The sequence below is a fragment of the Pleurodeles waltl genome, chromosome 1_2 (genome assembly GCF_031143425.1).
Source record: "Pleurodeles waltl isolate 20211129_DDA chromosome 1_2, aPleWal1.hap1.20221129, whole genome shotgun sequence".
Classification (NCBI taxonomy): domain Eukaryota; kingdom Metazoa; phylum Chordata; class Amphibia; order Caudata; family Salamandridae; genus Pleurodeles; species Pleurodeles waltl.
In genome coordinates, this window is record NC_090437.1 from 26,557,215 (window position 1) to 26,578,692 (window position 21,478).

General features: G+C 43.0%; 1 protein-coding gene across 5 annotated transcripts in view; it reads right to left on the reverse strand.

Moving 5' to 3' along the window:
* Nucleotides 1-21,478, reverse strand: part of EPHA5 (EPH receptor A5) — a 647,731-nt gene that overhangs the window by 22,211 nt on the left and 604,042 nt on the right. For all 5 annotated transcript variants that reach the window (XM_069235711.1, XM_069235720.1, XM_069235739.1 and 2 more), the window contains one exon: nucleotides 9,322-9,515. In XM_069235711.1, the coding sequence (XP_069091812.1) occupies nucleotides 9,322-9,515 (194 nt within the window). The remainder of the gene's footprint in view (nucleotides 1-9,321; nucleotides 9,516-21,478) is intronic.

Here is a 21,478-nt window from a genome sequence, read left to right on the forward strand (position 1 = left end):
ACGTATGATTGACGCTAATTCCACATATTCCCTACCACCTGCACATGCCTCGATACACAAAGTATACTACACAAATTCTCAAGTACCTACCAACTCTTCAATGTATGAAAATACAATGCACCTTAGGGTGCAGATCATATATAATATATTGATGATATATGTGAAATAATATATATATATATATATATATATACATAGAAAAAAACAAAGGTGACAGGGAGGTTATAGTTTGTTTTTGAATTTACTCATACAAAACCATAGAAATTCAGCAGTTATAGTTAGAGTTCTTTCAAGTAACTAAAACTTGTGCCCTAAGGTAACTATAACTCGTGCACTCCTGTGCACAGTTGTCTCATCAATAACTTTTTCTAAATGTTGCGGAGTATGAAAGATGGCATAGAATATGTCATCAATGATATAATAATTGGTGGAATAATTAGCTGTGCATGGCGGATGTGCAACTTATAGTTATTACCTTAGGGCACGAATTTTAGTTACTTGAAAGAACTCTAATTATAACTTCTGAATTTCTATGGTTTTGTACGAGTAAATGCAGAACCTAACTATAACGTCCCTGTAACCTTTGTTTTTTTTTTCAATTAATTTCTATGTTTTTTTTAACGTGTAGTAATTTTAATTTTTATACGTGAATCCAACCTGGCCTATGGCCTGGCTCTGAGGCCAACACCCAATAAGCACCCAACCCTATGTTGTGCATGGCCCTTTGCGCATGCATGGTGGAAGTTAGCCACGGCCTCTGTGGATGTGAAAATAGGTGTGAGAGCCTGTATCTGGGGGTAAGAGTGCCTGTCAGAGTGTCTGTCTGGTTGTGAGAGTGCGTACATCAGTGTTTTAGTGGGTGCACAGGTCTGTGGGTGAGGGTGCCTCAGGGTGTCATTTGGTGCGTGAGTGGGTGTAGGATGGTCTGAATGGGTGTGTGAGTGACTGTGTAACTGTCTGAGTGGGTCTGAGTGGGTGCATGAGGGTCTGACTGCAGCTGTGAGTGAGTGCATTAGAGTCTGAGTAGGACAGTGAGTGGCTATGTGAGTTTTTGAGAGGGTCTGTGAGTGGGTGTGTGAGTGTCTGGCTGTCTGAGTGAGTCTGTGAGTGGGTGTGTGAGTGTCTAGGTGTCTGAGTGGGTCTGTGAGTGGGTGCGTAAGAGTCTGAATGGATGTGTGAGTGGGAGAATGGATTGAAAGAGAGACAGAGAGAAAGAAAGAAAGAAAAAGAGAGAAAGATAGAGTTTTTTTTAGGCTTTGATGTCTCATATAATATATATATATTTTTTAAATTAAATAAATGGAAATGAGTCCCGGTGGACTTGAACCCCCATAGCTCAGTGTGAGTCTGCGACCTTCACACTGAGCTATGAGGATTTCCTTAAAAAAAAAAAAAGAATTGTAGCCCATTAGGGTCTTTCATATTATTTCTTTAAAATAAAAATAAAAAAAAATAATCAAAAGCCCTTTATGGGCTATCTGTGGGGGTGGGTTTTATAATGCGTCCGGGACCTGGCCCACCAGGGGGCCTATTAAAAAAAACAAGCACGGGAGTCTGCGCTTGGTTTTTAAAATAAATGTTTCGTCACAAATTCACGAATCTCGCAAACTTGCAGCAAAACAATAATTTTAAAACATTTTTTTTTGCTTTGGGGCCCCCTCTGGGACCCTCCCCACCAGTACTAAGGGGTGAGGGCTTCCCTACCATGGCCACTTTAATTTTCTTTTTTCTTTTTTGGGGGGCTCAGCTTCCTGGTTTGAAGTATTGGCAGCCAATCAGAGCTGTGCATTTCCCTGCATGAGCTCATCTTTGGGAATACTTCACGGCCAGAAATATACAAATTTGAATTTTCCTAAATTTCTCAAAAACTACTGAACGGATTTACTCCAATTAGGCAAAAGGGTAATCTGCATACCAACAGCTAGCTTTCTGCCAAATTGGTGTAATTCTGTCCAGTGGTTTGGCCTGTAGTTGTATCTAAAGAATCCTACGAAAATTAACATGGGAAATGCAATGTCTTTTGAGCCCCCTTTTTCTCTGCCCCCACTTGACACATCACTCTGAAACTTTTCATGCGCAACAAGAATCACCGCAATTATTTTTTGGGAAAATTCTGTGAAGATTCGTTAAACAGTGTTGTTAATATAGGCAGGTCAAAAAAAGCTTTTCTTATGGAAACATAGCCCTAAATATTTATTTTATTTTATTTTATTTAATGCGTTTTTATATAGCGCGGACTTTACCCGAAGGTGTCAGAGCGCTTCACAATAGGCAAAGTAAAGATACAAGAGGAGAGGAATTACAAGTGAGCCTGTTACAAACACAAACGTTACATTACATGAGGCAATACGAAAGGAGAAAGTGACGTGTGCAGGTTACAAATATCACTGCCTGTACAGTAGGTAATGTATATACATGGTGATGAGTTCAAGAATTCCTTCCCCCCCTCAGAATCTTCTTCAAGCTTCACCTCTTACCACACCCAACAGTATTCTAACACTACACCACACTAAACAGAACAACTGATCCATATCCTGGGTCTGTAAGAAAATTGCAATGATGTGGCACCCTCTGGACCGCCTACAATATGAAAAAAAGACATTGAAACAAGCTCAGGTGGCAGCACCCAGAATGGGAGCATTGAGGCATGGTTCGGTCATGCAGACCATTCTGCTATAAAAGCAGCCCCCTAGCCTGCAGCATGCCAGGGAGATGCCAGAATAGCAGATATGCCAATCTATCCTGGTCACAGAGAGGTTTAGGTATAGGCAAAAGGGTGAGCTGCACATGGCCCCATCTTCCAAGAGCTCCATGGTAATATTACTGGGACAATCAGAAGGCTCTCTACATCTCAATATGTGGCTCTACAGCTAACTAGGTATCTCTACCTAACCCTACCTGAAAACTCAACACATTTCATTCTACCCCTCTTTCATTACCTTGCAATCCTTTGTATCTCTTGCTACCTGACTTTTTACCCCTCTTTTCCTCACTATCTACTTACCTGTATACTTCCTTCTAACTTACTATGAGCTGCCTGTGTTTATCTTTCCTCTCCCTTCTTGCTGCTTCATTTTTCCCAAGTTCATCTCTCTCCCTACATCTATATTTTATTTTATCTTGTTTCTATGTACCTCACTAATCATAAACTCTGTCTTTCTGTTCACACCCCTTCACTATTTACCAGTCTTTCTATCACTGTCATCTCTCTCTGCCACACTCTACCACTTTATCTCTGTCTGACATTAATTTCAGTCTTTTGTTTCTCTTCTTACTTCAACTTACCTTTTCCATCTCAACTCTCTCTCTTTACTCCGTCTCTCTTCCTATTGCAACATCTCTATAAACCTAATCCATCTTTATCCCTACTAATCCCCCTCACCTTTATATAGCTCACCTCTCTTTGAGTACGCTTTCTTCAACCACAGCTCACTTTATATTCCACATGACTTCATCTCTCTCTCTCCCACTCTCTGTACTTCCTCTACATCTGCACATATCTACTGCCTGTCTCTATCCCACTTCTCTCTACTTAACCCCCATCTCTGCACCTCACTGCTCTGCTTCTCTCTCACCTTCATGTATCTCTCCCCATGTGCTCCACCTCTTTCTCAACCTCACCTCTCTTTACAGCAACCCTCTAGCTCTCTCTCCATCTTTACATACCTCACCTCTTTCTACCTCTTTCGCAACCATCTTTGATTGCCTCACTACTCTTTCCTCAACATCACTCACTAAGTCATTTCTCTCTCTTCATCCTTGTGACGACCTCATTTCTGTTTACCCCATATAGTTAATTCTTTCCTTTTGCCTAATCTCCCAAATCACCTCATCTTTTATTTGCTACCTTACTTCTCAACATTTTTACTTCTGTTCCCAGTACTTCAGCTCTTTCACCACCTGATGCTTTTATCACAACCTTCCTTTCCCTGAAAATTCCTCTTTATCTTCACCTTGCATGACCTGCTATTGGTCTTGTGTTGTATCTCACCTCTCCGTACCTCCTTTTCTATTTCAACTCATCCTCAATCACTTCATTCTTGTTCTACCTGTCTTTCTTTGTACATCTCTCTGTCACCTTTCTGTATTTACCTTTCTGTACCTCATCACTCTTTCTCTCTCCCCTACCGAGTCTTTCAACCACTGTTTCAACCTCATCATCCTTTCCTTACCTGACCTGTCTCTCTACTTGACTTCTTTTCTATTTATGCTTCATCTCTCTTTGTACTCTGCACCTGCTATGTCATCCCTGCCTCTCTTGTTACTTCCCTAACTCACCTCTCTAGCTGTCTAATCTATCTCTCGCTAAGCCATTTCACGTGCTATCTCACCTTTCCCTCAACTCCAACACCATAACTCTAGGTGTACACCACCTCTATTCCTCTCTCTACATTTCCTCCTCCCTACCTCTAGCCCTTTATACCTTTGTACACGCTCTAAAACATTGTCTGTCATTCCAGTTCTTTTCTTAAAGCCATTACTTCCTCTTTCTATCACTCTGTACCTTTTTTGGTTTAATCCATTTTTCTCTCTTCACCTCAAGTCACTCTTCCTACCTCACCTATCACTCTACCTCATCTCCATCATTATCAGGTTTCAGCTGATGGATATGTGATAATCTTGGGATAAGTGCTTTCACTTTCACTGTTGCAGTGAGAATATCTGTTGTGGAGGGAGAATTATTCATGATTATGAATGCCCAGCAATTATATCTACAATTTCAGGTGCCATGTCCATATGTCTTATGTTAATATTATGCACCCCCCACTGCATATCCAGCAAGCCACCCTTACTGTATCTTTGCGTATTAGCTGGGTCAGGCTTTTTAGCTAAACAACAAAAAATCTAGATCCGGGCTCACAAAGAAATGGCTTTATCAATGGTTGTTAGAGATTTCTGTTGGCACTGTTTGGCTAACCAACACCTAGAAGCTTAAGAATTTGTATGTTTTGATGTGCCCTGTTTCTCAAGTGTAACATGTAATTCAGTAGTCACCACGAGGGCCTGAATTAGCTCCAAACGTGCAGTAGACTCAGTAGTTGTTTAAAAAGGGGCCTCCAAAATATGCCTTCTGCAGACACCCGAAATGCAGTAGGTAGCCCTGCCTGGTCTTTGTAAGATCATGGATCCCAAAGAAGACTTGTGATACCCAAGGTATTTTATTCATTATAACATATGATATCCTGCCCACCTTGCTTCCTCCTGGATCAAAAACATACGGTGGTGTGTTATGGATTTGAATTAGTGCATAGAACACTGATACTGGATGAACTAAGATATGGAAAACTGTGCTACAGGTCTAGAACATGATAACACTGTCAAATTGAGCCTTTTATGTAGGTTTTGTATTCTTCCACCCTTTATTACATACATTAAATGCTTACATGTTTTATAACGCTCTGCCTGAGAGAAAATCTTGCTTCTACGCACCATACTTACAGAAGTTACCTTAACTAGCAGTAGTTTACTGAGCGCCTGACAGACAAATGGCTGAATGTAACCAAAAGGTATCACCACATGTTACTTGCAGGTTTAGAAAGATAATCATGCTGCTGTTGCTGCCTTAAGCTTCAGTCTTCTTGTACCAAATATTCAAAGTCCAGTACAGGGTGGTTCAGTTTCAGAGAACAGACTAGCTCGGAAAAGAGTTTTCGAAGCAGTGAAAATGTGGAGCGTTCCGGCAGCGTTTCAAGGGCAGAACATATGTACAAAAGGATGCAGTGATGGATATTTCTGTTGCAGAGTAGAAAGGCTAGGGTCCAGATTTAAGAGGGCCTAGCGTCACTTTAGCACCGCCTTAGCATCATTTACTTCACGCTAAGGCGGCGCTAATGTGGCGGTAAGGTGGTCTTTTCCCCGTGCCATATTTGCAGAATGGCGCAATGCATGCATTGCGTCACTTTGTAACCCTTTGCACTACATTATGCCTGTGCCAGGCATGATGTATGCAAAGAGGGAATTCCCTCATTAGGGGGGCTGAAAAAATGGCACAAAGAAATCTAAGAGATTTTTTGCGTCATTTTTTCCCCGCACTTTTAACGCCTGCTCAGAGCAGGCATTAAAAGGAGGCACACCATTGTTTACAATGGGTCTTAACAGGCTTTGCAGGATCAGCGTCAACAGTTTTTATGCTGATCCTGCACTGCTCCGAACTAGCATCAAAAATTATGACGTTAGTTCCTTAACTACCACCATGGTGCGCCGTATCTTACGGGGGGCGCAAGAAAAGTGGCGCTGCACCCAGTGCAGCGCCAAGTTTCTTAAATCTGGCCCTAAATGTGCCTGCAGACTATTTCACCTGCTGCATCCTCGCAGGCTGCCTTCTTTGAAGAAAAGTGCATGATATGCAGAGGACATATTTCTTGATTCACCCTTTCGCTTCTCAGTTTCTAGGTCCAATGGCGCTAAACCAGGTACTAAGGAGTAATGGCTTGATATTTTTGACTATGCAGCCTACAATACAAAATGTACAACCTAATAATAAAAATCGAGTTGTACACCATAAAAATTAATCTTTTGTGCACTGGAAGATTTAATTGTCTAAGTTTAAAGACAGCCTTGACTTTTACTGCTCTCTGCTTCGCATGGTTTTGGTACCCGGCCAAGAGAACATTTTAACAGAAATGGCAGACTTGTTTAGAAACTGACAGCGGCATTATGGAATAGAGAGCTATTTTTGAACAATGCTGACAAGATGACAACTAGATGAACACATTGTGGTGTTGATTCCAGATTCTTCTGAAAAGAAAGTACCGGAAACTAAACAAATACATCATTACTCGAAATATGTCATTGCCTCCGGGACTAAGGGACAGAAGGCTTTAAGGCTCAAATTCTGTGCCGTGCTTGAGGACGCTAAGTTTGTGCACAGTTTGTTGACACACGAGTTCATCATATGTTTAAAGCACAATGCTCAACGCGACCTGCTTAATTGTGTCACCGCATAGTGACCATAATTGCCCAGAGACTTAGGACCGACTACAAAAGTTTGATTCAGATAAAACGACACAACGAAAATATTAAGAATTAAGCCCAAAACTGAACTAGTATTAGAATGTAGCATTACAGCCTGTTGCCTGCAGAGGGCTATGCCAGGGGATAGTGGAATTATGCGGCAGGGGAGGACCAAATTACGTGGCAGAGCTGACTACACAATGGGGCAAGACAAGGGAAATGATGGGGTATAATGCGGCATATTGTGTGATAACGATTTCAACATTTTTATTCATGTTAGCACTACCTGGGCAAAGATTTCACTTCATTACTACCAACTCGACATCCAAATACAGCAATAACCAAAGAAAGGTCAACAATCAACTTTTGCAAAGGGCGCTGACCTGTGCATTTTTAGAAACTTGTGGTCCATTTGAGCTAGAAACGATTTTTTTTTATTCTTAAGATAATGCAACAGATTGTGTATTAAGTGGCAAATGCAGCAAATACATAATTATGCAGAAAGCCGGGAAGTTCCACTGGCCCTAGCCATCCTGCTTTTTGAAGGCAGTGCATCTGAGTTTATGAGCGAGAGGGCCTTTGTCAACCGGTGGCCGGAAGCAGAGGGGTTCTAATGCTGTTAGGGCATTCATTGCATTGGAGGTAGAAAGGTTTAAGTTAAATGGGTGGAAAGAGAAACACAAACAGAGGTTCTATATCAGCAATATAGCCCGCCGCCACCTACTATTCTGGTGGTCACTGAAGGATCTCTAACTGAATGATAGACCCAAGCTGCTTGTGAAGGTCTGAAGTGAAGGAGAGGGCACTTAACAACTGATCGAGCATGAGGCAGAAGGGTTATCATTCATTTATAACATTCCGGGCACAGGGAGTAGAATGTTCTAAATTAAACAGAGAAACAGAAAGACAAACTTTCTAATTCACGAAGGTCCACAGCAGCCATTATTGGCTCTCTGCCACTCGGCTGTCTTTATTGGAATTCCCACCCTTCCATCAATGGATGCAATTTCAGTGAACAGACTGTGAATAAAATAGACATAACATCTCTGTGTTACAGCCATCTGGAATGCATCTGGCTAATGCCTCCATGACAAAAAATGTTAATGGATCATATGGCTTCATGACTATGGCGGGAGATGTTGCCACAACGCAGGCCAATTTTTTTTAGATGTAAAATAAGTAGGGAGCACAAAATGGCCGGAAGTTCATACTACCTGGTAGTAGTAAAGCTGAGTGGGAGAGTAATCTGCCTTCGAATAAGAAAAACAGGTGCACAGCAGCCTCAGATTAAATGGAGAAACAGTAAATCATAACCAAAAATGGAAACAAAGAGTTATTTTACACATTTTTTGTTCAGTTTCCATTCTTTTCGGCTCCTACAAACATGCCGGAAAAATGCAACCCAAAGAATGCTAAGTATAAATTATCACAAGAATAATAGGATATACATTCTAGATATTTATGCAATGAAAAAAAGCATTTAATTTCTTATGAAGAAACCGAATATGTGGTGGAACGGCTATTTCAACATATACTAAGACTACAGTACTGAAGTGCATAAGATGTGCACTTAAATCCTTCCACAATATCTAAAAGTATGGCACTTTGCAAGTCATATGAACAGTGACATTTCAAAAGGTCAGTGATCAATGAGCTGCACTAAAATGCCTGCTAACTGAACGAAAAACACCAGCACGTAATTTTTGCAGACTGACTGGTAAAAATTCAAAAACATAAAATAAGACTCCGTAGAAAAGAACACCATTTAAGCCCTCATTAAAGTTGGGTTGGCAATCATAATTGGGGCACAAAAGAGAGTTTGCTCCCGAACTGTGATGAAAAGTTGTGCAAATATTGCACACTTATTCACTCCACACATTTTGCCAGGTAGACCCTGGCTGCATTTGTTCTGGGAAATACTGCAACCTTTGCGTTCCCCGGCTTCTTACAGGGGTCAATATGTCCTCATGCCAAGTTATTGCCCCATTCCCACTGTTAAAACTCAGTAAAAGGAGGTACCTCATAAATTTCGCACCCTCCAGGATCAGTGTCTTCCTAGTGTGGTATTAACCTCCCAAAAAACATGGCCCCCACAACAAACTGACATTACTTTTCAACCAGCTGGATATATTTTCTACATATTCTCAGAAAACATGTGGCTAAATTGAAAATTTGGTTGCACTCACTGAATAGCTTATCACGTATGTCAGAGCCATCTGTGCAAGGCAGATTTGAGAATGTGTTTTGTGAAACACTGAAGCAGTGCTGGGTGAACAAACACTAACTAAACAGCCCAGATGTGGAGGATCACAGCATCAATCATAATTAAACGTGGTGTGAGAAATTGTTTCACGAGGAGAGAGGTACCTGTTCGATGAATTAACCAATATCTTCAAGCTGCTGGGGTTCCTGATGAGCTTGTCCAGCATGCTAACAATTTCCTCGAACTTGGGCCTGCTGTTTCTGTCTTTCTGCCAGCAATCCAACATGAGCTGGTAAAGAGCAGCGGGGCAGTCCATGGGACTTGGCAAGCGGTACCCTTCCTCAACAGCTTTAATCACCTAATGGAGACAAAGTAGAGGAAATAGCTTATACCACAAACATGTAGGGTGGATGAGAACCCCGAGCTATTAATAAGTAAAGTGTTTTAAACTTCAACTCAGTTCAATATTCAGACAGATCCTTTTGCCATACTAATGATGGAGTGAGAAAAGACAATGATAATTGCTTCTAAAACAAGATTATGAAGCAAGCTTTACATTTAGACACTTGCACACCAACACACACACATCCACACACACACACTTTATTTGTCTTTATGAATTCAAAATAATTCAAATCAATTTAATTCAGTATGGTTATATCGAGGGACTCTGGAATTATGTGATTCTTCAGCCCTGGCATTTTCGCCATAATTAGGAATTTGTCACATTTGAGACATCACACTGTCTACTGCATAATTTATGGATTTTATAAAAAATAAAATAGTTTCTAGCTCAAATGTATCAAACGTTACTAAAAAATGCAGTGACAGGTGTTGCAGTACAGTGGAAGACCTTTCACAAAAGTTGACTTGTCACCTTTCAAATGCCTATTGCTGTATTTATGTGTCAAACCATCTCTAAGGAGGTGAAACCGCTATCTAAACAGTATTAACACGTGTAACAAAATACAAAATAATGCAGTAATACTGTCAAAAATGTACACCACATAATTTGTGTTTCTTGTCACATAATTTAGTCGTGTGTGCTGCATAATTTGGCTCCCCTTTGTAGCCTTATTCCAGAATCCCTGCTTGTATGTTTACAAGTGTTTGCAAATCTCTTGGTAGTTTTGGGTACAGCAGTTGTTTTAATTGAGAATTTTGGTGTTTTGATGGTGTAACATGTTGATAAGTATTCCACTGCCTTGTTTATCCACTATGGATCGTATCCCAACAAAATGTGGATATTGTTCTTACCTGCAAATGAGTGAATGAACTTGTAACCGCATCTCCATCCGAAAGTATAAAGGCACTGAGACTGCAAGTTACAACTCACCTTTCTTTCCTATTATTTGTTGACTTTAAGCTTGCCTTTGACCATGTTTTGCACTGTGAGGCCTATTAGCCAGGTGTGCGTTATAGAAATACCAGATACATACATATATGCATACATCAGCGGTGTTAGTGGGCTTCCGACACATAATAAAACTTGCATAGTTTGAAAACAGGTCTGATAGCTATGCTCTGAATACACGCAGTTCCCAAGAGCAACCCAAGATAAAACAGGTTTTTGCTACCCAGTCTGGGGAGGATCACTGCTCCCTCTGCAGGAGCCTGGAAATTATGTTGCACAAATGAGTTCTGAGTTCCTTCATATTTTTAAGTTGTGAGAACACCGCCTCACAAACACCTACCGCTGATGACGCAGAAATGAAGGTTTTACATTTATTAGCGCATAAACGTAGTGCCGCAATAATCAAGTGTGACTTTAACCGAACTAATAAAGATTGTACGGGGACAAATGTGCCCTCAGAGTAGTTCGCCAACATTTATAAGCGTGGTTTATATAACGTGATGTATTAGAATTGTACTAATCTGACATAACCGCAAACGTGTGCCATGATTTGCTTGTTTGAAATGTTTTAACTTAGCATAACTTTAGTGGAGGCTTCGGCCTAGTTGCCTTGTCTCACGGTTTAGATGCTCGTGTTTTTCTAATGTGCTAATAAAACGTGTATTCCTGCTTGAAGCTGTACTTTTCCAGTGAGATCGGTTCACATGCTTATCTTTAAGGTTTCGTGCCAGCCTGGCATCTTCTTCTTTGCTCCAAGGTCAATCTGCAGGTGCAGACAATGGAAGCTCTGAAAGTGAGTTAATTGGTAAAATATGTTGCAACTTACGTTCCCGACTCCAAGGATAATGTATGCCTAGGTAGAAGCTTGTAAATTGTTGTTTTTGATTGGACAATTTGAAGCCAACCTATGAACCCTCCAATGGAAGACCCTACTGGATTTGAACTGTTGTTTATTTAAACCTGGTGCACAAGAAGAAAGCGGCCATTACCCACTGCACCCATGGAGGACATTATTGCCATTTTAGCCATCAGCCATTAGCCATTACCCGCCATTTGCAGGACATTGCAGCCATTATGGCCCATCTTGCCGACCTCGTCATTTTGCCATCTTCTACGATGCCAATTGATGTTCGACGCCATTTTGAATGAGACTTTGATGCTTTCTCTAATCGAGAGAAAGAGACTTTAAGTAATTCTCGCCCTAGAGACTTTAACTTTGATCTGCCCCTTTGCATAAAGTAGTAGTTTTGTCCTTTTATCTTGCCGCTGTGAGGCAATTGCCCCGTCCACCCTGCCCCCTTTGCCCCGTCCCATGCTGATCGAAATCGGTACCTGTGAGACGAAGACTTCCTTGAATGCTGATTGAATTTGGTAAATATGAAAGGAAAATGTACAATTGCATTGTGTTTCTTTTTAGGTAACCAACTGCTGATTTTTGATAAGAGCCCTAGTTAGGAGTTTTCCAAATCTATGTTGCTAAATTGTTTTTGCATGAAGTCCCACATGCAGATGATAATTTGAGGTTAGATGAGGATTCATTTGTTGCACGATGCAATTTGAGACCTTGTTGTGCTGACTAATGTATGCAATTAGCTCATTACAGATTATAGTTTTAGTGGTTTGCGTTGCTATTATCGAATGCATTGTTATTCAAATGCTGCATAGATTGCATCTTTTTCGCCGTTATGGACAGCTATTAATGTGCATTTACATATATCATTTGGTGTTGAGACACATTTATATCGTGCTAGCTTTGTTAATATAGGGAAATAAATTCATTAACTTTGAATGAACTGGTGTGGTTATTCATGGCCGAAAGGTCATGGTTCGCCGAAATGCTTTCTGGATTAATTGTGAAGTGTTATGTTGATCAGGGCATTGCTTATGTTCGTTATTGATTATTGATTTGATTAAAATTGACTAATCTCGGGTGAAGAGAGCCCCACTTGGTCAAAAGATTCATCGACCCAAGAGCATCCAAATACAGGTAATTTATTAGTACGGAACGCTCTATCAGTAGATGGTAGCAGAGGACGGTTTTGCCCTTTGGGACCCCACTCGAGAGGTAATGGTTACGACTTTTGGGACCCCGCTCGAGAGGTGACGGTTTCGCCCTTTGAGACCCCACTCGAGAGGTATATGGTGTTGAATTAGATTTTTCTTGGGTAAAACAGATTGAGAGAATGATGATGCCCTAAGTCCCCCGCGACTTTCCCGGGATCTCGGAGCTTGCGAATGGAGAGAATGGAGGTGTGAAATCGGCGTTGGCGGTACTAGTGACGGTATGAGTGAAGTCAGGGTTTTGCGCTTGCACAGCTTATTGCCGCAGATTGTTTGAAAAGGTTGCGAGGATTTTAGAGAATAGCGGAGGTGCGACTCCGAGTGTGAGAGTTTGGAAGTCGTCGAACTTCATGTGCATGTGGCGCTTTGTGCAGAAAAAGGTCCACGTGGTTGTTGTTGTTGAGACGGGCCCTGCGAGGTCAAGAGACTCCGGAGTATGTTGAAAAGTGTATGAGACACTTGTTTTATGTTGTGGTCTGGTCGGTTTAATAGGTTGACCGGGCGTGGTCAACGAGTCGGTACGTGTGTTAAGGGAGTGAAAGAAAACTTCGACTTCGGGCTTTGACAAATTCTAAGTGCACTAGAATAGATCATTGACAAGTTGAGAGCAGAATCTGCGGGTCAGGATTTGCTTGCGAAAGTGGGGACCGAGAAAGATGGAATAACTGCAGAGGCTAGTGAAAAATCCCTAAGGTCCTGAAGCGATTGTGTTACCCTTCCTGTAGTAAACCGACAGATCTGTTTTATTATTATTTGGTTGCTCGCGATACATGCCAGAAGTTGTTACGAGAGGAGCGGAGTGAAGGAGGACAAGCCGCGAGGCTTTGTCAGCCGCAGTGTGTGTGAGTGTGATGTCACTAGGAGCCGCGCTGGGATAGGTTGGTTGCAAAGAAGGGCCGCGCACGGATTGGACGCAGTCCGTGGGGCTCGATTGGAAGGGGAAAGGCAAGCGAAGAGTATTCCGGGAATTAAAGTCACTTATTGATTACAAACTTTGTGAAATAAAAGACGAGAAAATGAAATTTTTTAAAGCATTAAAGAGTGCGATGAAGGGGGAGTCTTACATTAAAGCGAGCGTAGGAGAGGAGACGCCACCCGAAGGTACACCAGCTTACATTGTAATGGAGGAAAAGGGGGTAGCTCCGTGCCTTTGGCTAAAGCAATGGCACAAGCTGACAGAGAGACATGGGAGTGTAGCGTTCCCGATCCAAGGGACGTTCAATATAAGGATCCTAGAGAATTTGAGATTCGCGATGTACGACATGAAGGTACCTCCAAGGCCAGCACAGTTTGAGGCTCTAGCGATTTGGGAACTAATGGCTAGACAGCAACAGCAAAAGAAGTTCGAGGCCAAGATAAGGAAGGTAGAAAAGACACTAGCGGACGCTAGGTGGGATAATGCACAGAAGGTGTGGAGGTCAGATATATTGCAGGGGATAAAAATGTTTCCCGCAATTGCTAAGGAAGAAGAGGCGACAGGCAAGAAAGCTACCTGTAAGACAACCAGGAGGTGTTCCAAAGATAGAGAGGACGAGGAAAAGTTAAGGAGAGAAGAGGAGTTAGAGGATGAGGAGTTAATCATGCAATTGCTGAACGACCGTCCACCACCTTATGCAGAGAGTGGACAAGGTCCAAGTACCAGTTCTGCCCCTCCGGCACCGGTACAGAATAATGAAACTCCGAGTTCAGAAACGCCATCGGGATCTAAGGACCCGAGTTTACTGTTCACCCCGCAGATACCGCAGGTTAGGAGAATATATCCAGATGTGCCTATATTGAAAACAGCAGAAAATTATCAGCCGCAGGTCCCAAGGTACTACAGCAGTGACAACAGTACGGGAATGATTCTAGATCCAACCGTAATGGGAGTACAGAATGGTCGCAACCCAACATTGGCACAAGCTGAATCAACCCAGTTTTTGATGCCTCAAAAGCAGATGCAGGGGGGGACCGCACATGCTCAGATGACGGGGAGTCAGACGGGCATGCCGGCAATGATGACCCATAGTGTGGGAATGAACATGCCTCAGAACATGGGGAATGGACAGAACCCAGATGCGATATCCCTACCCATTACTGTAGGTCCACCGGTACCTTTGTACATTCAGCCTAACTCAGGTATGAGCGGTCAAGGATCAATGGTGCAGAGTGGGACGGAAAGGAGGTGCATACAAAACACTCCAGAGGCAACTCCGATAGCGGCTCTGCCAACTGGATCTGGGTCCTTGATGGAGTTTAGTCCCATATGTGCTCAGTCAACAGTGGTGAGGTCGAGTCCCCCACTGATGATACCGCTATCATCGAACACTGAAAAGTTGCCGCAACCATCAATGGCAGTCGATGTGAATGCTACACTGATGGGGTTGAATGCGCAACAGCTGACACAGTGGTTCAACAGTCTGAATTCCACACAAAGCTCAGCCAGTGGGAAGGGAGAAGACTATCTGAATAAGGTCAGGTTGAACATGGAAGCAGAAGAATTGGTGGAAGGGACTATGGGTTTGAATAGGTTAGAGTCCTACTCAGAAGAAGAGCTGAGGTAGCTATGTCCTAGGATTACGAGAGAAGTGAACAAGGTACATAGAAGGTTGCAAGAAATAGCTGACAAAAACGGGGTTGAGATAGACAAGACAAAACACTTGAGCAGGAGCTATAGATTGGATTTCGGGACCACAGACTTTGAACACATGAGGTCAGCAGGCATGAAAACGCACCTTAGAGAATTGCTGCAGAGTGCACAAGTGTGGAGGTGCTTAGACAAATGGGAAAGCAGATGGGCAAAGAAAAAGGAAAAGAGGAAAAACAGTGTCCCAGAGCACAACGAGAAAAGACCGCAGAGTAGTGATGCAATAACCATGTTACCAATGAGGGAGAAGGCAGGGGGAAAATTAATACATGTACCGTGGCACAGAAGCGACATTCAGTCTTTTACGGATGATTTTCCCAAACTGAGAGAGAAACCGATTGAATGGTATCAACAGACTGATAGGTTTGTGAAGCTTGCAAAATGTCTTTGGGAAGACCTGAACACCCTCTTTGAGATTGTGGTTCCGGCAGATTTGTGGGAGGATTGCAAAAGGGCTGTAGGTTGGCCGACAAGTGAACCAGAGAGAGACAGGGATACGGGTGCACCATCACCTATGGTAATGAGCTTGTACTATAAGGTGATTGAGCATTTGAAGACGAAGGTTGCCGCGAAAAATGTGGATTGGCAGAAGATTGATCGAACTGCCCAAGAGGCTAAAGAGTCGATTCATAGTTACTATGAGAGGTTGTTAAAGGCGTTCAAGAACTACAGTGGCACGGAAACAATAGAGGCGAAGGACATGCTTCATTTTGTGTTTAGATTTGTGGAAGGGCTGAGACCAGAGATAAGTCAGATGATAAAGACGCATTTGATTTGTTGGCAGTCGAAACCTATTGATGAGGTGTTGAATTATGCGAAATACTGTAGCGACGAAATTGAAGTGAAACAGAAAAGGTTGAAAGAGAAAGTGATGGTGATGCAACTTAAAGCAGCTCAGACAGGTCTGCAAGGGTTAAGCAAAACACAAACGCTGTGGGATAGCGTTCCAACAGCAGATACCGCAGCCGCAGGGAAATATGGTGTTTCAGCCACAGGCGAGAGGCAGAGGCAGAGGAGGCTTTGGGAGTAATGGTCCGGATTTGAACACTGTTGCAATTCCGAATGGTGTGCAGGCAATGAAAAGGGTGATGCCGTGTCACGTGTGCGGAATCGTCGGTCATTGGAAACGCGAGTGCCCGATGGTGTTGCAGGAAGGTGCAGGTGTTGGTCAGCAAAACAATGATGTCAATGCATTCCAGACAATGAGGGGACCGAAAATGAGAGGTCCAAACCCAAATTTTCAGACCATAAATCAGCTGCAGGGATTACAGCCCATGCAGCCGCAGCAGATGCAGACGCCCCGTATGCAGATGACGCAAATGCAGCCAATGCAACAGCAGTTTCCCATGGTACCTAATCAGCAAATGCAAATACCTTGGCACCAGTGAGTCAGCAGCAAGTGATGGTTCCTCCACAGGTCTCGGGTCAGGTGATGAATACAAATGGCACCGTACAACAGTTCCCATTACACAGTGAGAGTGGAATAAACAATGTATGGGAGAGTGAAAGTTCAGATGAGGAGGAAAATTGTGTGCTTGCAGCATCCTTGGAAGTTGATCAAAAGGGTCCATATGTGGAGGGAAGAGTTATGGGTCATAGTGTTTCATTCTTGGTTGACACAGGAGCCACACGTTCAACTGTTAGGAGCATTGAAGTACCAAATTTGCCACTCTCAGGGAGAACAGTTCAAGTAGTGGGAGTAGCAAACAGGCACCTGACGAACCCAATCACAGATCCAGTACCAGTCAGAATTGGTAACTATCAAGGGTCACATAAATTTGTGGTATGTGACTCAAGCCTGATAGCACTGTTAGGGAGAGACCTATTGTGCAAATTGGGATGTTCTATTATGTGTTCGAACGATGGAATTAGAATTCAGACGAGCAGTGATGGGGAAGAAGAGGACAGTGTAGAAGGGGATGAGATGGAAACTGTCGATGAAGAATATCCTCTGATTAACCTTTTTCCGATGATAACTGAAGAAGATATTCCAGCTGAATTACGGGAAACAGTCGGAAAGGAAGTGTGGGATATGACAGGAAAAGAGGTGGGATTGGTGAAAGGAGTGGAACCAGTGAAAGTGACCGTAAAACCCAATGTAACCTTTCCCCAGACCCCACAATACCACATGGCACAAGACACCCTCATGAAAGTCGCCCAACTCATTGACGAGTTTGTAAAACAGGGAGTACTGAAAGAAGTGTTAAGCAGTCCATGTAATTCACCAATCATGGGACTAATAAAGCCGAGTGGAAAGGTCCGAATCGTGCAGGATTTGAGGAAAATAAATGACATCATAATTAAATGCTGCCCTGTAGTACCGAATCCAGCTGTGATAATGTTTCAAGTCCCTTGCGATGCCGAGTGGTTCTCAGTCATTGACTTGTCACAAGCATTCTTTTCGGTGCCTCTTCATGAGGACAGCCAATTTCTCTTTTGTTTCAAATTCTTAGACAGAGTTTACAGTTGGTGTCGAATTCCTCAAGGGTTTTCGGAGTCACCGTCAATTTTCAATCAGATTCTAAAGAAAGACTTGGAAGCGTTAGAATTGCCATTCGAGTCAACCCTAGTACAGTACATCGATGACTTACTGATTGCATCTAAGACAGAAAGTGGCTGCACAGCCGACACCATTGCTCTACTGAACCATTTGGGAAGGAATGGACACAAGGTGTCTCCTTCAAAGTTGCAGTTCTGTCAGAAGAAAGTAAAATACTTGGGTCATCAAATAGAGAAAGGGTCACGGAGAATAATGAAGGAAAGAATAACAAGTGTACTTCAAATGAGTCCACCAAAGACGAGGAGGGAGGTGAGGAAGTTTTTGGGGATGGTGAGCTACTGTCGCCAGTGGATTCCCAACTTTTCAACTCTAGCAAAGCCTTTACTGAAACTGACCCAGAAGGATGCCTTGGATGAAATTGAGCTGAAAGGAGATGAGATGGATGCTTTTATTGAATTGAAAGAATGCATGTGCAGGGCTCCAGCTTTAGGTATGCCTAATTACACAAAGCCTTTCACATTGTTTTGTCATGAACGTGATGCATGTTCTTTGTCTGTCTTGACCCAAGCCCAAGGTGGCATAAACAGACCAGTAGCGTATTTTTTCAGCTACTTTGGATCCGGTCGCAGCAGCACTTCCAGGGTGTTTGCGCGCCGTAGCAGCAGTTGGTATCAGCCTCACTCAGAGTGAAGGAATAGTGATGGGACACCCATTAACAGTCATGGTCCCTCACTCAGTTGAGATACTTTTGACCCGCTCCCGAATGCAACATATGACTGGAGCAAGACTCACAAGGTATGAAACAATAATTCTGGGCTCACCGAATGTGCAGCTGAAAAGGTGCACTACGTTGAATCCAGCAACCTTGCTTCCCGGTGAAAATGCTGAAATTGAGAACGCTGAAGACGTCGAGCACGACTGCCTTCAGGTGACGGAATTTTGCACAAAACCCTGACCTGATATTAGGGATACTAAGCTTGATGAAAATGACCATATTATTTTTGTTGATGGTTCATGTCTAAGAGATGGGATGGGAATTTTGAAAGCAGGATATGCTGTATGTACTGTAACAGGTGTCTTGGAAGCATCCTGGCTTCGAGGAGTCTATTCCGCACAAGTAGCAGAGCTTGTAGCCCTTACCAGAGCATGCCAACTGTCTACATTGATGAAGGTTACCATTTACACTGACAGTCAGTACGGGTTTGGAATTGTGCACGACTTTGGGCAACTATGGTCACAGAGAGGTTTCCTGACCTCTTCAGGGTCCCCAGTGAAAAACGGGGAGAGAATAAGGGAATTGTTACACGCCATTCAGATGCCAGCCGAAATTGCAGTGGTAAAGTGTAGTGCTCATACAAAAGGACAGGACTATGTTTCTCTGGGAAATGCATATGCGGATCAAGTCGCAAGATTTTGTGCCTTGAACTGTATATTGCTCAGGGATGAATGGAATTTGATAAGTGAACCAGAACTCGAACCAGCTGAAGCATTTGCCTTGAAGGTCGTGGATACAATGGATGAACTAAAAGCATTACAGAATAGCGTCAGGGAGGATGAAAGAGTTTCCTGGATTAAGTCACAATGCACAAGGAGACCAGATGAGTTATGGGTTTCAAATGAGGGAAAATTTGTTTTACCAAATAGTCTCTTATCGCAGCTAGCGCGGTTCTATCATGGGCAGGCTCACCTAGGGAGAGATGCCATGATAAGATTGTTCAAAACTGATTGGTTTAACCCCAGATTCCGTCAAGTTGCAGAAGCAGTTTGCCATCGTTGTGTCATTTGTCAGCAGATGAACCCAGGAAAGGGAACGGTTGTGAACGTGAGCCACATTGGTAGGGCGGGTGGCCCGTTCAGCAGAATGCAGATGGACTTTATTGTCCTGTGCATGGAGGTCTGAAGTATGTGTTGGTGATTGTGTGCATTTTTAGTCACTGGATTGAAGCATACCCCACACGTAGAAATGACAGCCTTACAGTTGCAAAACTATTGTTGAGGGAGTTGATACCACGTTTCGGATTCCCGATCTCTTTAGAATCAGATAGAGGAAGTCACTTCAATAACGAGGTGATAAAGTTACTTTGCGCAGCGCTGAACATTGAGCAAAAACTGCATTGTAGCTATCGCCCTGAAGCCTCAGGACTGGTGGAACAGATGAATGGTACACTGAAATCAAGAATGGCGAAAATATGTGCATCGACAAATTTGAAATGGCCTGACGCATTGCCTTTGGTGTTAATGTCAATGAGAAACACCCCTGACAGAAAGACTGGATTGTCCCCGCACGAAATTCTCATGGGCAGGGCCATGAGACTTCCTGCAGTTCCCGCAAACGCGCTTTTGAACAGATGATATGGTGTTAGACTACTGCAAAGGTCTGGCTGACGTGGTTCGCTCTTTCTCTCACCAGGTGGAAGCAACCACCTTGTCACCGATCCAAGGTCCAGGACACACACTGAAAGCAGGTGACTGGGTCGTGATAAAGAAGCACGTGAGGAAGTCGTGTCTGGAACCCCGTTGGAAAGGCCCTTTCCAAGTGATCCTGACGACCACTACCGCTGTGAAGTGTGCGGGAGTTCCCAACTGGATTCACGCCAGTCACACAAAGAAGGTGTTGTGTCCCACAGATGAGGAAGTTGAAGCGCTGAAACTGCCAGTACCTGATAACAAAGTGCCGAGCGCTGAGACAGAGCAAAACAGAACTAGAAGCGAACAGGCAGAAATAAAAGAGAGAGAAATATTCTCTGAGGACGAAACAACCGATTCACTTGGGGAAGACCAAGGAGAAACCTCAGACAGCGACGAAGCAGCTGAAGGTGACAAAGAGCCTGAAGCAGCTGAGGGTAACAAAGAGCCTGAAGCAGCTGAAGGTAACAAAGAGCCTGAAGCAGCTGAAGGTAACAAAGAGCCTGAAGCAGCTGAAGGTAACAAAGAGCCTGAAGAGAGTAACGGTGACAAAGGGCTCGAAAGAGGTGAAGAAGCAGGAGAGCCTGATCAGAGGAGGGCTTTCCCAGAAGCAGACGGTACAGAAAAAGAAAAAGAGAACCTGATTGACTCCCCAGAAGGAGGGGACAAGGCAGAACAGAACGAAACTGTTCAAACTTCCTCAGAAGAGATCGCAGGTCCATCAAGTGGACACAGTGCAAAGAGAAGACCAAGTATATCACCAGTAAAACTAAGAACTAGAGAAACGTTGAACGACAGTGAAGGGCCAAGAGTGAAAGAGAAAAGAAAGGAAGTGTCTGTCGTGGTACCAACATCAAGTGAAGAAAATGACTTGGCCAAAGAGCAAAGTACCAGTGAGGCAGAATCGAAGAGAGATGCAAAATTGAAAAGGAAAAGGATACCAAACAGGAGATATTCTGGTCCAGAATGGGCATATGTAGTCAATGACGATTGGACCGAAGAATTTGTATCTCTTAGCCTCGAGAACGAAGAAGAAGAGATACCAATAGAAAAGAAAAGTTTTATGGACACTATTGATTGAAAGGGTGATAAATGACATTGCTTGCTATAATCTAACGTGATACAACCAGCTGAGACATTGCTAAACCGGATGAGACATTTGCTAACTTGATAAGACTTTGATAACCTGATTGACTCTTAAACCCGATTTGAGACAACGTTGCTAACTGATAAAAGACTGAGTTATTGCCGAATTGAGACAAATGCTGCTAACCGATAAGTGACTGGGCTCCTGAAGAAAACTGTGTGAACATTGCGCTCGTTCAGCTTTGTAACTAATTGCTAAATAGTTTCTTTATAGGTGCTTCTAGCTCT